The 13,812-nt window shown below is 41.5% G+C and overlaps 1 protein-coding gene and 1 non-coding gene across 3 annotated transcripts in view; one reads left to right on the forward strand and one right to left on the reverse strand.

Annotated features, from left to right (window-relative positions):
* LOC124616088 (pathogenesis-related protein 5-like) overlaps positions 1-13,812 on the reverse strand; it is a 48,980-nt gene that overhangs the window by 8,400 nt on the left and 26,768 nt on the right. For both annotated transcript variants that reach the window (XM_047144341.1, XM_047144340.1), the window contains 2 exons: positions 2,316-2,486; positions 1,647-1,880 (listed from right to left, as the gene is read on the reverse strand). In XM_047144341.1, coding sequence (XP_047000297.1) covers positions 1,647-1,880; positions 2,316-2,486 — 405 coding nt within the window. The remainder of the gene's footprint in view (positions 1-1,646; positions 1,881-2,315; positions 2,487-13,812) is intronic.
* Positions 12,096-12,170, forward strand: Trnal-caa. Its single transcript has one exon. It is a non-coding gene; the product is annotated as a tRNA-Leu (tRNA).

Genomic DNA, 13,812 nt, shown 5'->3' on the forward strand with positions numbered 1-13,812 from the left:
GGTATCGAAGTCAGAGTGGCCCAGCCTCTGATATGAATAGTCAAGTTGGTACTATCCGCATATACAAGTGGTTTTAATGTTTTAATGTTTTAATGTACATTTACTGCGCTGAAAATGGCAACACAGTGACTGAAATCTAGATATGCAATAAACATCATTCCTGCTGACACTGTACCCTTTACTACTTCAAATGCTAGTTTTATTTCATTAATTACCTCTATTCACAAAGCAGGTTAGAAATAAGAAGGGTGGTTGTGAAGTTTTCCTTATCACCTCAAAACAAAAAGTTGCGTAATTAACTTTTTTGCTTGTTTGAAGGTACTAGTCTGCAGTCCTGGTACACAATGAAATCCCTGCACACAGTACCATAGTGTGCAGCTAGAGCAGCCAGTTTAGTACGGCACAGCCCATTAAATTAAGTAGGGTATCGTTCAGTGATTTGTTCTCTAAATCCGAAGGGGAACAAGGCTGCAACAATCCATGTTGAGATGGTGGAATTGTATGGTAAAATTGCACCATCATTATATGACACAATGGTTTAGTGGCCCAGACAATTCCATTGCAATCAGGAGCTCCAAATAGTGGCGAACAAAGTGACAGACTATGTTTCTCAGGAGCACTGGTAATAGTAATAGAAACAGGCTCCTGGTTTACGAAGCCAGCGAGTCACAATCGAAGCGACAGTGGATAAAGTGAAAATCGGTCACGAGTCAGTTTTCATCATCTCGGACAAAATTTTTGAATCTGACAAAGGTCACAAGGTTCCGTGCCTTCTGATGTGCTAAACCGAGCAGCAGCGGAAATGTTACAACCGTGTCAGGTCAATGCATACAAATTCCTTAGCCACCTAGTTACCATGATCAGTGAAACTTGAATCAGTACGACTCCGAGACAAAAAAGCAAAGCAAGTAGTGGCAACATTTGGGTTCACCAGCGAAAAGCCAAAATCCAACCATCATTGGGCAAGATGAAGGCCATGGTGTGTTGCTGAAGATTACGGTCGCAACTGGCGAACCATCACAGGACCATATTACCTGACAAGGGTACAGGAAACTGTGAGGATGAAGGGTTTGTGGGAAGCTGCCCAAGGGGTGCGGGTATGCACCACGATGATGTCCGAGCTCATTCTGTGCAGGACACACTCACTCATGGTGCTTACTCGAAATATCAGTGTTTGCCTCACCCCCGTAATCGCTCGACATGACACCCAATGATTTCTTCCTCTTTCCTCTGGTGAAGAAACCATCCTATGGCAGGCACTTCCAGGATAACGATGAAGTTGTTTGCGAGGTGGAACTCTTCCTGAACAGCCAAAAGAGAGGCTTTCCCAATCAATGTCTCCAACACGTCATCCGTAGTTGGGAAAAATGTGTTATATTGATGAGTAGATGTGTAGAGAAGGACTAACAGCATCGCCAAGTTTCATGGACGCATCTGGAGTTTGTTGAGATGATAGTTAAAACTTCATGAACACCCCTCTTATAATTACATATTTCTCTGAGGAGATTATTTTTATGCTGGAGTCATAAATATTGACACACCGTCTGCAGTTGCCTGTTTGTCATAACTCTAACGTAGTATTTTGCCTTGAGACTAACACCCAGGAAGGACACACAAATTGACTGTGGGAAAAGTGCTGCACTCACCGTGATGGGGATATTGAAGCCATCAACAAGACTGATGCTGTAGAAGTCCTGACTGCCCCACCCGCCCAGGTTGACTTCTGCAAACGTTACAGGAGGCTGGCCGCTGGTGCCGTTACACTGCAGCCTCCTGCCACAGTCTCCCGTCTGGCATCTGCCATGCCCGTAGCCATCGAATAAGCAGCCAGTGCGACCCCAGAAGCGGCCTGTCCATCCATCGTCCATGTTGATGGTGACCTGTTGATATACCCCTCGATGAGAATGTAAACTGTAACTTTCCTTTCTTAATGCGACTGGAATTCTTGTTAATTCTTCAACACTGCACGTTTTATGACAGCGTCCCCTACCATATATATCAAATATCCGTTCTTCAAATATCAAGACATTCTTGGCAGTTTATTCTCAAATAAGTAAATGTATTAAACGTAATGATAAAGTTATTAGACTGTGTGAAATAAAGGCTTTTGAGCATCTTTTGCTATTGGAGAATGTAATACTTATTAATTACTGCTTTTTATGTGGTAATGTTTAAGTGATGACAATGACTTTTCTCTTTTTCAATGGAAAATAGAAAATCTTATTTAGGTATCCCTTTGTATTCAGTGGTATTTCCTATAGCAAACTTATATCGCAGAAAAATGACAACCATTTGTGATAAGACTGACAACTTACCAAAGAACCAGGGCGCATCTCCCAACCACCTCCTTTGAGAGTTCCCCTTTCAGCACTGCCAAGGGTGCCCACCCACACAGTATCTCTGCGTCTGTTCTCGAACACTAAACTCCTTCCTTCACTCAAGGCGGTGACACCCAGCACTAATAACAAAAATGTCATCGCGCTCATCTGGAATACAAAAGGAAGCCAGAGTAAAATTTCACCTGAGAAGTTCGCTAAAACCATGATCATGTCCATATGAATGCTGTGGAACACTGTCAGCCATTTACTCATTCCGCCTCTTAACTTACGTCTGTGGACAGTAGCAGTCCGTGGTACGCTCTAGATATGGAGCAGAAACCTGGGAAACAAGCGCCACTAGAAGGAAGTTACAGAACTTTGTGATGGAATAGAGATAAGAAATGTGGAGGAATCAAAAGGAGATGAAAGTTGTGTGTAGTGCAACATGAAGTCAGTTTACAGTTCTAGCTTAAGAACTGCAGTTAAAATATAAGATCGTCAATATTTGAATGATATAACTCTCTGCTAGATCATTATGTATAATGTAAATAAGAGAGTAATGACCATTTAGCATTGCCCGACTTGACGATATCGCAACAACCTTTGGAAATTCATTCCCGAACTGTTAGATATACCTGTGTTATTTTTGTCTTTTAGTCTGCGGGTAGAGCATTTGGCTACGACATAGATATGAACAGGGCGTTCATGTGGGAAGCATGGCAAATCTGTGTAGCTTATTGACAGTTCTCCATATTCATGTTGACAGATGCTGATCTGATACTCGATTTGTTTGTGTGTATACGTATGTATGTACGTGTGTGTGTGTGTGTGTGTGTGTGTGTGTGTGTGTGTGTGTGTGTGTGTGTGTGTAAGACTGTTAATATAGGAAAAGACACACAAGACTTATGAAGGTACTTTTAACTGATAAACTGCATAATGACATTCCCTGCAACATTCTGTTAAGCCTGCATGTTGAACAGAAATACTTCCCAGTGACATTACACTAAAAATCTAAATTAGGACAGAGAGATCTAGTCGAGGATCTTCAACACCCGCTATTCAGCTAATATTATGAGTAATTACACCGAAGCAGTTGCTGTTGATATGACAGCAAAACCAAATAACATATTTGTCAAGCCTTATACTATCTTGATAGGACCAGAGGATGGTGGAATCTAAAGAAGCAGGCATTTGTGATTTATGTCTTGATTTTTTTAAGCATGTTCAAAAAAATTTACGTCACTGCTAATTCCATGACTTACACATCGAAGGATGCACATTTACCAACGTGAAAAATGTGAACTTTAAAATGTACATCATTTGCCCTCAATACAGGGTTTTTCATAAGTACTTCCAGGGTTTCAAATGACTACTGTGCAAAACCCATACGACATAAAAGAAAGGACACCTAGCACTAAATCTCTCTGAGTTTCGATTCATAATAAAAGATGTGGTGTAGTTGCAGAGCGCACCACTAAGTGACAGGTGTGTCAAAACATCGGCTCTAACTTGTCACAAGAAATTAGCTCGTCCCACAAGATGGCAACCTAATGAACAGAATTCCAAGGCGGGCCGCTGTCTTTGCGCCTTCCCAGGCAACAGCAGCGACTTCAGTGAACTGCACACATGTAATGACACACTGTCTATTGATATGTCTATTTTCTGTACGTCTTGTAATGTTCGTGTAGTCATCTTCCGAAATCCTGAAGGTACTTGGGAGCATTCCTGTGTACACGTTGATGGAGAGTAGCACAGAGTTTTGAGAAACGAGTGTTTACGACTCCAAATTCTTTGAGATGAAAATTTTCCCTTCCAAAATACTGTGCAAACTGTTATGACAAATGCTCTTGCATGTAATAGTAAGGGATTATAATGACTTGGGAGATAATATGTTCATGGGCAATAAAGGTTTATCTATTACTGTTATTGTTAGGTCCTAAAAATTACAGCTATTACTGCAATCTGTAAATTAGCACATTTACACAGCATGTCTTTCCCCTTCTTAGGCAATCTTCAAATGTGATCAACAGTCTAGGAGTCACGAACTGACATCACATTTGTGGATTTCGGAACAATGCTCTTGGCACGCTACTAGGTAGGGTTCTTTTTTCTTAAGGAAGTATCGTTTATGAATGTAGCATTGTTGCGGTAGGTGATGCACTTTCAATGTCTGGACCTATTGGCTACGCATATACACCAAACAGAAGCAATCATCATAGTTGTTTGTGGTTATTTATAATGCCATGGATAACTGAAAATGTCGCTCCCGGTGTGAAATGCGTGCATTGATTCGTTTGCTGTCTGCAAAAGATATGAAAACATTCTTAAATTCATCAGATTAATTTAATTAACAGAATCTACAGTCGGTTCTTGGTAGAACAACATTATAACAAATGAAAAGCACCAGTTTGCTTTTGTTCTACAATATTACTTTTATTGTTAACCGGTTTTCGGCTTACAAGGCCATCTTCAGCCAATGCTTGAGGATGGCCTTGTAAGCCGAAAACCGGTTAACAATAAAAGTAAAGAAAAAGATTAATTTAATTTATGAAGGAAACACTATGACTGATGGGATGGCAAGAAAGTGGGTTAGAGTACTTGACTGTCAGTCTAATGCTCCTGATGAACTGCAGTGTCAGTGGCCACCTTTCATATCCGAAGACTTGGTGCTGAAAGTTGTAAAGTTCAAGAAAACAGATACTTTATGATTTTGTCCTTAGTTATAGGTTAGTTGGAATGTTTGAAGATTTTCGGGCATAAACGGGAGCTCGCAAAACTGAGGAATCCTCAGCATCTCTTCTGGGTGAGGGAGGCAAGTCGTTGGGCTTCATGTTTAGAAGTGTTTAACATTTTTGGAGTCAGTAGTTCTTTTTCCCTTTGTTATCAATGAAGTTACTTTTCCAATATGGAAAACTTACAAGAACTGGCACTCCCGTCTGCAGACCTGGAATTCTATTGCTTATTTTCTGGTTTTCTAGGCGATTGTTACTGTGTAGTAGCCACAGGCCTTATTTAAAATCATTGGGCTATCGGTTGGCTGCTGTTGGTGTTCATCGAAAGAGATGAAAATTTAAGAAAATAAATTATTATTATTTTTTTGTGGAACCTTAAGTGTGGTGTTGTGACTGGCAGATCTGTTGACCTTGACGTCTAGATCTGTAGGACCAATTTGAGAAGCAAATCTTTAAGACCATAAAACGTTTCAGTACAGGAAATTACAATATAAGAGTAATAACAAAAACATGGTTCAAATGGCTCTGAGCACTATGGGACTTAACTACTTTGGTCATCAGTCCCCTAGAACTTAGAACTAATTAAACCTAACTAACCTAAGGACATCACACACATCCATGCCCGAGGCAGGATTCGAACCTGCGACCGTAGCGGTCTCGCGGTTCCAAACTGTAGCGCCTAGACCCGCTCGGCCACTCCGGCCGGCTCAGTAATAACAGATAAAATGTTTATGAACCCATAAAAGACAAGCCATAAGTTTAGGTAAACGTAATCAACAATATAACATAGGATTCAGTTTAATATTTCAAGTAACTCCTCAACAGAATAGAAGGAGTGACCCATGAGGAAACACTTCAGTTACAACTTGAAAGCATGTGTATTAATGGTAAGATTTTTGAATTCTTGTGGTAGCTTATTTAAAATGGATGCAGCAGTATACATAACACCTTTCTGCACAAGAGTCAAAGAAATGCGATCCAAATGCAGGTTGGATTTCTGCCTATTATTAACTGAATGAAAGCTGCTAATACTTGGGAATAAGATGATATTGTTAACAAGAAACAACAAAAAAATATATTGAGAGGCCAGTGTCAGAATATCCAAACTTGTGACGAGCGATCAACAGGAGGTTCACAAAATTACACAACTTATTGCCCCAACTGCCCGTTTCTGAGCCAAAAATATCCTTTTAAAATGGGAAGAGTTACCCCAAAATATAATACCATACGACATAAGTGAATGAAAATAAGCAAACTAGACTACTTTTCGTGTCGAACAATCACTTATTTCAGATGCCGTTCGAATAGTAAAAATGGCAGCCTTAAGTCTTTGAACAAGATCCTGAATGTGGGCTTTCCACAGCAGTTTACTACCTATCTGAACACTAAGAAATTTGAACTGTCCAGTTTCACTAATCATATGCTCATTCTGTGAAAACATCGAGTTTTGTTGAATTGTTAAACTGTAAAAACTGAGTCTTGGTGTGATATAGCGTTAATTTATTTTGTACAAGCCATTAACTTATGTCATGAATTGCACTCTTTGAAACAGAGCCAATGTTGCACACAACATGCTTTACTACCAAGCTAGTGTCACCAGCAAACAGAAATATTTTAGAATTACCTGTAATTTCCCCCCCCCCCCCCCCATTTGACCGTGCCCCACTGAGACCCCCCACATCACAGTCATTCTCAACAATGTAAATAATGCGCTTTTGCTGTTTGTTGTTAAAGTAAGAGGTGAAATAATTGTGAAGTACTCCTCGTATTCCATAATGGTTCAACTTCTGGAGCAATATTTTGTGATCAACACAATCAAATGCCTTGGTTAAATCAAAAAAGATGCCTACCGCTCGAAACCTTTTGTTTAATCCACCCAGTACCTCACAGAGAAAAGAGAATATAGCATTTTCAGTTGTTAAACCACTTCTAAAGCCAAACTGTACATCTGATAGCAAATTATGTGATATAAAATAATCAATTATCCTTATCAAACAATGGAAAATCCAGGATGGAATATAACAATACGAGAGAAGGAAAGTTGCTACTCACCATATAGCGGAGAAGCTGAGTCACGATAGGCACAATAAAAAGATCCACACAATAATAGCTTTTGGCCATTAAGGCCTTTGTCAGCAGTAGACACGCACACACAATTATCCTTACATACACAACCTTTTCAATAACTTTAGCACACAATGATGACATAGAAATGGGTGTAAAATTGTCTGCATTATCCCTTTCTCTCTTCTTGTAAAGCAGCTTTACTACTGAGTACTTTAATCGTTGAGGAAACGGACCATTCTTAAAGGAAAAGTTACAAATATGGCTAAGTATAGAGCTAACATGTGCAGCACAGTACTTTAATATTCGTCTGGGCACTCTATTATATCCATGAAAGTCCTTACTCTTCAGTGATTTAATTATTGACTCAATCTGCCCCTTGCCAGTATCACAAAGGAGTATATGAGACATCAATATCGGAAATGCATTTTGCAAGGGAGTTATATGGTTATATTATTCTCTGTAGAAACTAAGCTTTAAAAAAAAAAAAAAAAAAAAATCACCAGCAGTACTCATAAAATGATTGTTAAATACTGCACATAAATCTGGCTTATCAGTAACAGAAATATTTTTACTACGAACTGATTTTATATCGTCGACCTTGTGCTACTGACCAGACACTTCCCTCACTAGTGAGCATTGAAACGCGTGTGTATTCAGTACCAGCGATGGCGAGGCATGACAGAATCTCTGACCAGACAGTTATTTATCGTTGCTAGTCTGCGCTTGACCGCGCGGGAGTGCAGTTGTGAGTTGGACTCAGTCGGAAGTAGTGTGTGAGGTGTCGGCGGGCGTCGACATGGGTCTCTGGTCACGGCTCGGGACGGGGTATATTGTTAAATAGGGTCTCAGGTCACGGTTCGGGACGGGGTATATTGTTAAATAAGGTAATGAAGCAGCATTGCGCTCAGCCAATAACATCTGTTAATTGTAATTAATTTGTTCAAGAAATGCCCCAATAATAATTTTGTTTTCAAAGCAATCGTTTTTAAGAAAAGAATCATTACAATTCAAACAATATTTCCTATGGTTTTCCTCCCACAATCAATTTATCAGATTGATTATTGCACGGGGCCTAAGGTTAGCGATGCTGCCGTATTATTGTGGGTTTAATGATTAATCTTGATTTCTTAATTTTTGTGTCGAGTTTACATTGAGCCATTATTTTTCAATATTTTGTAGCGAAGGTATAGTCGCTTTTATTTCAATTTAACGATGTTTTGTGGGAGCTCAACAACATTTGGGTCATTATTATTCTATAATTTTTGTGGGGACCAAATATTTGGCACGTTTTCATTATCATAGACTTTTCTTTTATTTCTGCGGGGAGGTTACACTTAGCACGATGTCCATTAACATTTAAATATAAATTTCTTTTATTTCTGCGGGGAGGTTACAGCATATGGTTTGTTATCCTGTGAATTTGCTATCTATTTGCGTACCACATCCTCTTTGGCTCCCTAATAACATTTTTCAGCACTTTACAATACTGTCTGTTTTATCTTTGAGGAGGTTACCTGCGGAATTTGCAAGAGACCAATTTGGATCAGATTTCCTTAACTATAAGGCACGATCAAGAAGTTTGCGTTCGAAGGCCGTACAGTCCAGAACCGGTATGACAACCAGGTAAATTCACTGTGAACATTGAGGCAATTGTCCCACCAATGCACCAGGTTGAAGATACTGTTTTGTAAAACACCTCATCCTGCTGCAGTTCTTAACTGCCTGCTGCAGGTCCTTGTCCCGACAGGAATCTTAGACCTTTTTTAAGGGACTGAAGCTTGATTTTTGCATGGAGGGAGGTGGAGTGAGGGGAGACGAGGACTATAGGATGGGTGCGTGAGTGTTCCCGACTTGAGTCTCCCAGCTGAGGCTGGCATACTAGATCGACCAGCTTGTTGTGTCATATCACGATCTTCATGGAACTTGGCACAGCATTTCACAACGGAGTGTTTCGACAAACATGATGCCGCTACATATTCTTCAGTCTCCGATGTATGTCAACCGTTGTTTGTCCTTTGGCAGCCAAGAAAAGAAAAACATCATTTTGGCCCAGTTTGGACGGACTTTAACGCATAATTCACGTTTTCGCATTTATCGCATGCACGTTGGAAACATATGAATGCCACATTAATCCCTTGTCTACATGTCGGTGCTTATATACCTGAATTGGAATTGTGCTATGTTGTATATACGCCACAGCAAAGCCCTCAGACACAATATTTTTGAGTGCCCCCTTACAGAGCGCTACACGGCATTTTATTTTTGATGTTGGAATAGTGACAAGTTTAACCCAATCTCACAGGCCAAAATTAGGCTGGCGACCAGATTAAGACTGTTTTGTAACAACAGCAATGCAGAAAATTAGTCCAATTCCGCCCATAAACGTTACCTAGTTAATCTTCATAACAATTCTTCAAGTTATTTGTCTCGTGTGCCAAAGAGTGTGCGGATTTTGCTCACGGTTGCAAGTGAGATGTTACTCGAAACCACCTCTTCTAGGCTGAGACAAAGGAAAGTTTCAAAGAGCGAAGTCCAGTCAAACAATTTCAGCCCAGAAAGACATATTTACTGTTTTCTGAGCTAAGCAGGTGTGTTGCTTGTGGATTCTTTGTTCCACGGTAGCACCTTCAACTAAAAGATGTATTGTGATATATCAACTAAACTTCGCCGAGCACTCAAAGCCGAAAGGTATGATAAGATAGTTAATGGATTTTCATTGCTTCATGGCGACTAACAACATATGGCCCAAGTAGAAGGTTCCATATAGCCCTTATCTAATGTCCACTGCTCGCCATTTTTTCATGCACTTAAACAAAATTTCAACATGGCTGGCAGTACAACAAAGATAATGTTAAAACGGTCATTCAGAAGTGGTTAGCCAATCAGGTAACTGATATTTATGAGATGGAATTTGGTAAGTTGGTTGTTAGTTACTACAGCTGCCTCAATTTTGGTGGAAATTAATTTGCAGAGCAGTTAAAGGTACAGGCTTTGATGAAAATCAGTTTTGCGTTTTTACACATAATATAAAAACTGTACCTACTTAAAGACAACTCATAATTTAAAAAAATGAACTACAATACATTGTGAGTAGGTGCTGCTTCTGCATCAGCCTTCCTCTATTGCAACAGGACTTGTGCATAATCGAACTGTCCAGAATAACAGTTTCGTGCCAGAATGAGAGCCTGCGAATATGTGCAGTTCTTATATGAAGGATGTTGCTGTGGTGGGCGGACGTCTCGGCTTGTGGCTCTCGTGCGCATCGTGTTGTTATGTGGCTGGCAACTGGCAGACAGGCAGGCCTCGAGGCTGGCTGGGTGGCAGGTAAGTACATTGACCGTGTTCGCCTTGCTGTTGGTGGCTGGTGGATGGGTGGCCCGGGCAGCGCAGATTACCCTGTACCGTCTGCCGTCTGGGTGACACGTGGCGCGGCCACTCCCAGCTACGGCACCATTCCACCTGGCTGCACCCGTCATAACGAGATGGCTGCAGTGGCCTTTGTTGATGGCGGCGTGGGGTGGCAGGCACACCCCACTCCGCTATCATAGTCCCAACCCCTACCCTCGTTGTTCTATGATGATGAGCCTCAGAAGCCAGGAAGCCTTGGGGGTGGCCTGTAGCATAGCAGGAGGAAGCATTAGGATCTGCAGCAGTGGCAGTGCCAGCAGAGATGCACAGCAGGTAATAAATAAGCGCAGCTAGCAAAGGGTCTGTGGGGGGGGGGGGGTGGCAGAACCCACTTGGCACCACCGCTGCCGGCAATCCATCGTGCGCATGTGCACGTGGAGTCTGGGCCACGCGACAATGCACTGCACTGCACTGCAAAAAATACTGGAGCGAGCGCGGTCAGTACCACCACCACTGCCGCAGTGCAGCCGTGCACTCGAAGCCAAAGAAAAATCTCGCTGTGCATGCAGAAGGCACCCACGGCACGTCAAGGAGACAGGGGCTTTTCCAATCAGAGTCTCGCCACAGAAGGGCTTGGTGGCTGCACTCTAGTCAGTTATACCAACTTTGCCCCCAGTCGCTGTGACAATACGACGTGGCTCACATCTTTTCTTTCCTGTGGCTGCTTTTGCTCAGGTAATGAGGCACTCCCGGAGTCATCCTCGCTGCTACATGACATCTTTTGCATGAGATCCTGAGTTTGCGATCATGGAGACCTTTTTATTGTATCTCATTTCTCAAATTCGTGGGCTTCTCTAACACGTCATTCACAGCGTGTTATAGTACACTGATTAGTCTGAGATGGGTGTAAAGGCCTTCTTGCACAATGGGTATTTATTTATCTAATGTGAGAAAGAGAAACAAAATCTGATACATAACATCACTAGCTACAAATGACATCATTAAAAGTTATAATGATCACACTTTAGAGCATTAAGCTAGGCAGACCATATTGTCCTCGGACGGTCCATACTCTGACAAAGTGGGCTTATAACTCATGATGATTAGACATGAAGCATTTGCATAGATACTGTTTAAGGGTGCCGAAGTTTGAACAATTACAAGTTCAATATTTCACATGAATATATTGCCAATTTATAGAGGGTGCACTGAAGATATCACACAAATGATGTAAAACAAATAAAAATATTTCCAGAATGAGATTTTCACTCTGCAGCGGAGTGTGCGCTGATATGAAACTTCCTGGCAGATTAAAACTGTGTGCCCGACCGAGACTCGAACTCGGGACCTTTGCCTTTCGCGGGCAAGTGCTCTACCAACTGAGCTACCGAAGCACGACTCACGCCCGGTACCCACAGCTTTACTTCTGCCAGTACCTCGTCTCCTACCTTCCAAACTTTACAGAAGCTCTCCTGCGAACCTTGCAGAACTAGCACTCCTGAAAGAAAGGATATTGCGGAGACATGGCTTAGCCACAGTCTGGGGGTTCGCAGGAGAGCTTCTGTAAAGTTTGGAAGGTAGGAGACGAGGTACTGGCAGAAGTAACGCTGTGAGTACCGGGCGTCAGTCGTGCTTCGGTAGCTCAGTTGGTAGAGCACTTGCCCGCAAAAGGCAAAGGTCCCGAGTTCGAGTCTCGGTCGGGCACACAGTAAATAAAAATATGTCGAAATTTACAGGGCTAATTAAATTTTGGATATTTTCTTTTCATCTCTCTCTCTCTCTCTCTCTCTCTCTCTCTCTCTCTCTCTCTCTCTCTCCAACCATCCATCTATAGCGCGAGTCGTCCTCGCACCTGTCAAACTTTTTTCTATCTCTATCGATTATTAACTCATAAAAGAAAAGTTAATTCTCTTGTAAACAACTACCGCGAACTTCATTTTGGGTGTTCATTGGAATAATTTGCAAAACAAATCAGCTACTGTAAAATTCTCTTTATGCTCTAAAGCCTATTCATGACAATGAATAACTACTGCTGCATTGACTCTTGAGAACATGACAGTGAATGAAGGTGAATACAGTAATCAACACACAGAAGACAGAGAGGGGAGTATGCATGCTGACCCAAGTATCTCAATGCCATAGCTGTTTGCAGAGACAGACATAACTGTAGGAAAAAAAATATCCTATTGGGAATTAACTACTGCCTGTTAACTGCACTAGAAACTGAAAAAAAAGGAGGAAGGATCGACTCATTTATGTGGGAGATGTTTCGACCTTAGATGGTGGTGGTGGTGGTGGTGGTGGTGGTGGTGGTGGTGGTGGTTAGTGGTTAACGTTCCGTCGACAACGAGGTCATTAGAGACGGAGCGCAAGCTCGGGTTAGGGAAGGATTGGGAAGGAAATCGGCCGTGCCCTTTCAAAGGAACCATGCCGGCAATTGCCTGAAACGATTTAGGGAAATCACGGAAAACCTAAATCAGGATAGCTGGAGACGGGATTGAACCGTCGTCCTCCCGAATGCGAGTCCAGTGTACTAACCACTGCGCCACCTCGCTCGGTTCCGACCTTAGACCAGAAGCAGTAGTGGCAGCTTAAATGGTTGGCAATCAGTGCTAAGGACTTCTCCAGAACAATAAATGTATGACCTAAATTTAGAAAGATGATTGCAGTAAGAACTTGTATTCCCTCTGGAGGTTTATCAAGACTTATATTTCTTCAGAATGACCTGTGATTATTTTATTTCAACTTAAAAACTTGTGAATAGAACTGAAATTATCGTTAATCCATAGCAAAAAAAGAACACCTGGCTTTTAATGTCACTTCCCACTCGGATTAGACGTTACATGTATTGAACATTATTAAACACTTTTGGATTTACTTGTTCTCTAAGTTGCTATTAGTATGTTGCTACGAGTGTCAATATATGTTGTTTTGTGAATAAGGCTTTCATACTGCAGACGATAAGATGGAATACTTTTCAAATATATGAACATACTACACAATATAAGAATTTTTAATTGAATGTTCGATATGTTACCTATGTTTCTTGTACAGCAATGTATGACCTAAAGTGCAGTAGTGTGAACAGTGTATACTTTTTCAGTGCAAACTCGACGAATGGGTTCTTTTAAATGCCAGACATAATAATTAGTATGTCTAATAACCAAGAGTCTCAAGTAGCGATGTAAGGTAGATGTGAAATTATCAAATTTTGCAACCTCACAATGTCCTCTAAGCCGCCTGAGAAAGATTTAGTCCCCGTGTGCGTGTCAAGAACACGGGGAAGGTGCAGCGGCGTAGCTGCGTGGCAGCGTGGGGATAAAAGCGGTCTGCAGCGATCGAGCCGG

Source organism: Schistocerca americana, chromosome 5 (assembly GCF_021461395.2).
Source record: "Schistocerca americana isolate TAMUIC-IGC-003095 chromosome 5, iqSchAmer2.1, whole genome shotgun sequence".
Classification (NCBI taxonomy): Eukaryota; Metazoa; Arthropoda; class Insecta; order Orthoptera; family Acrididae; genus Schistocerca; species Schistocerca americana.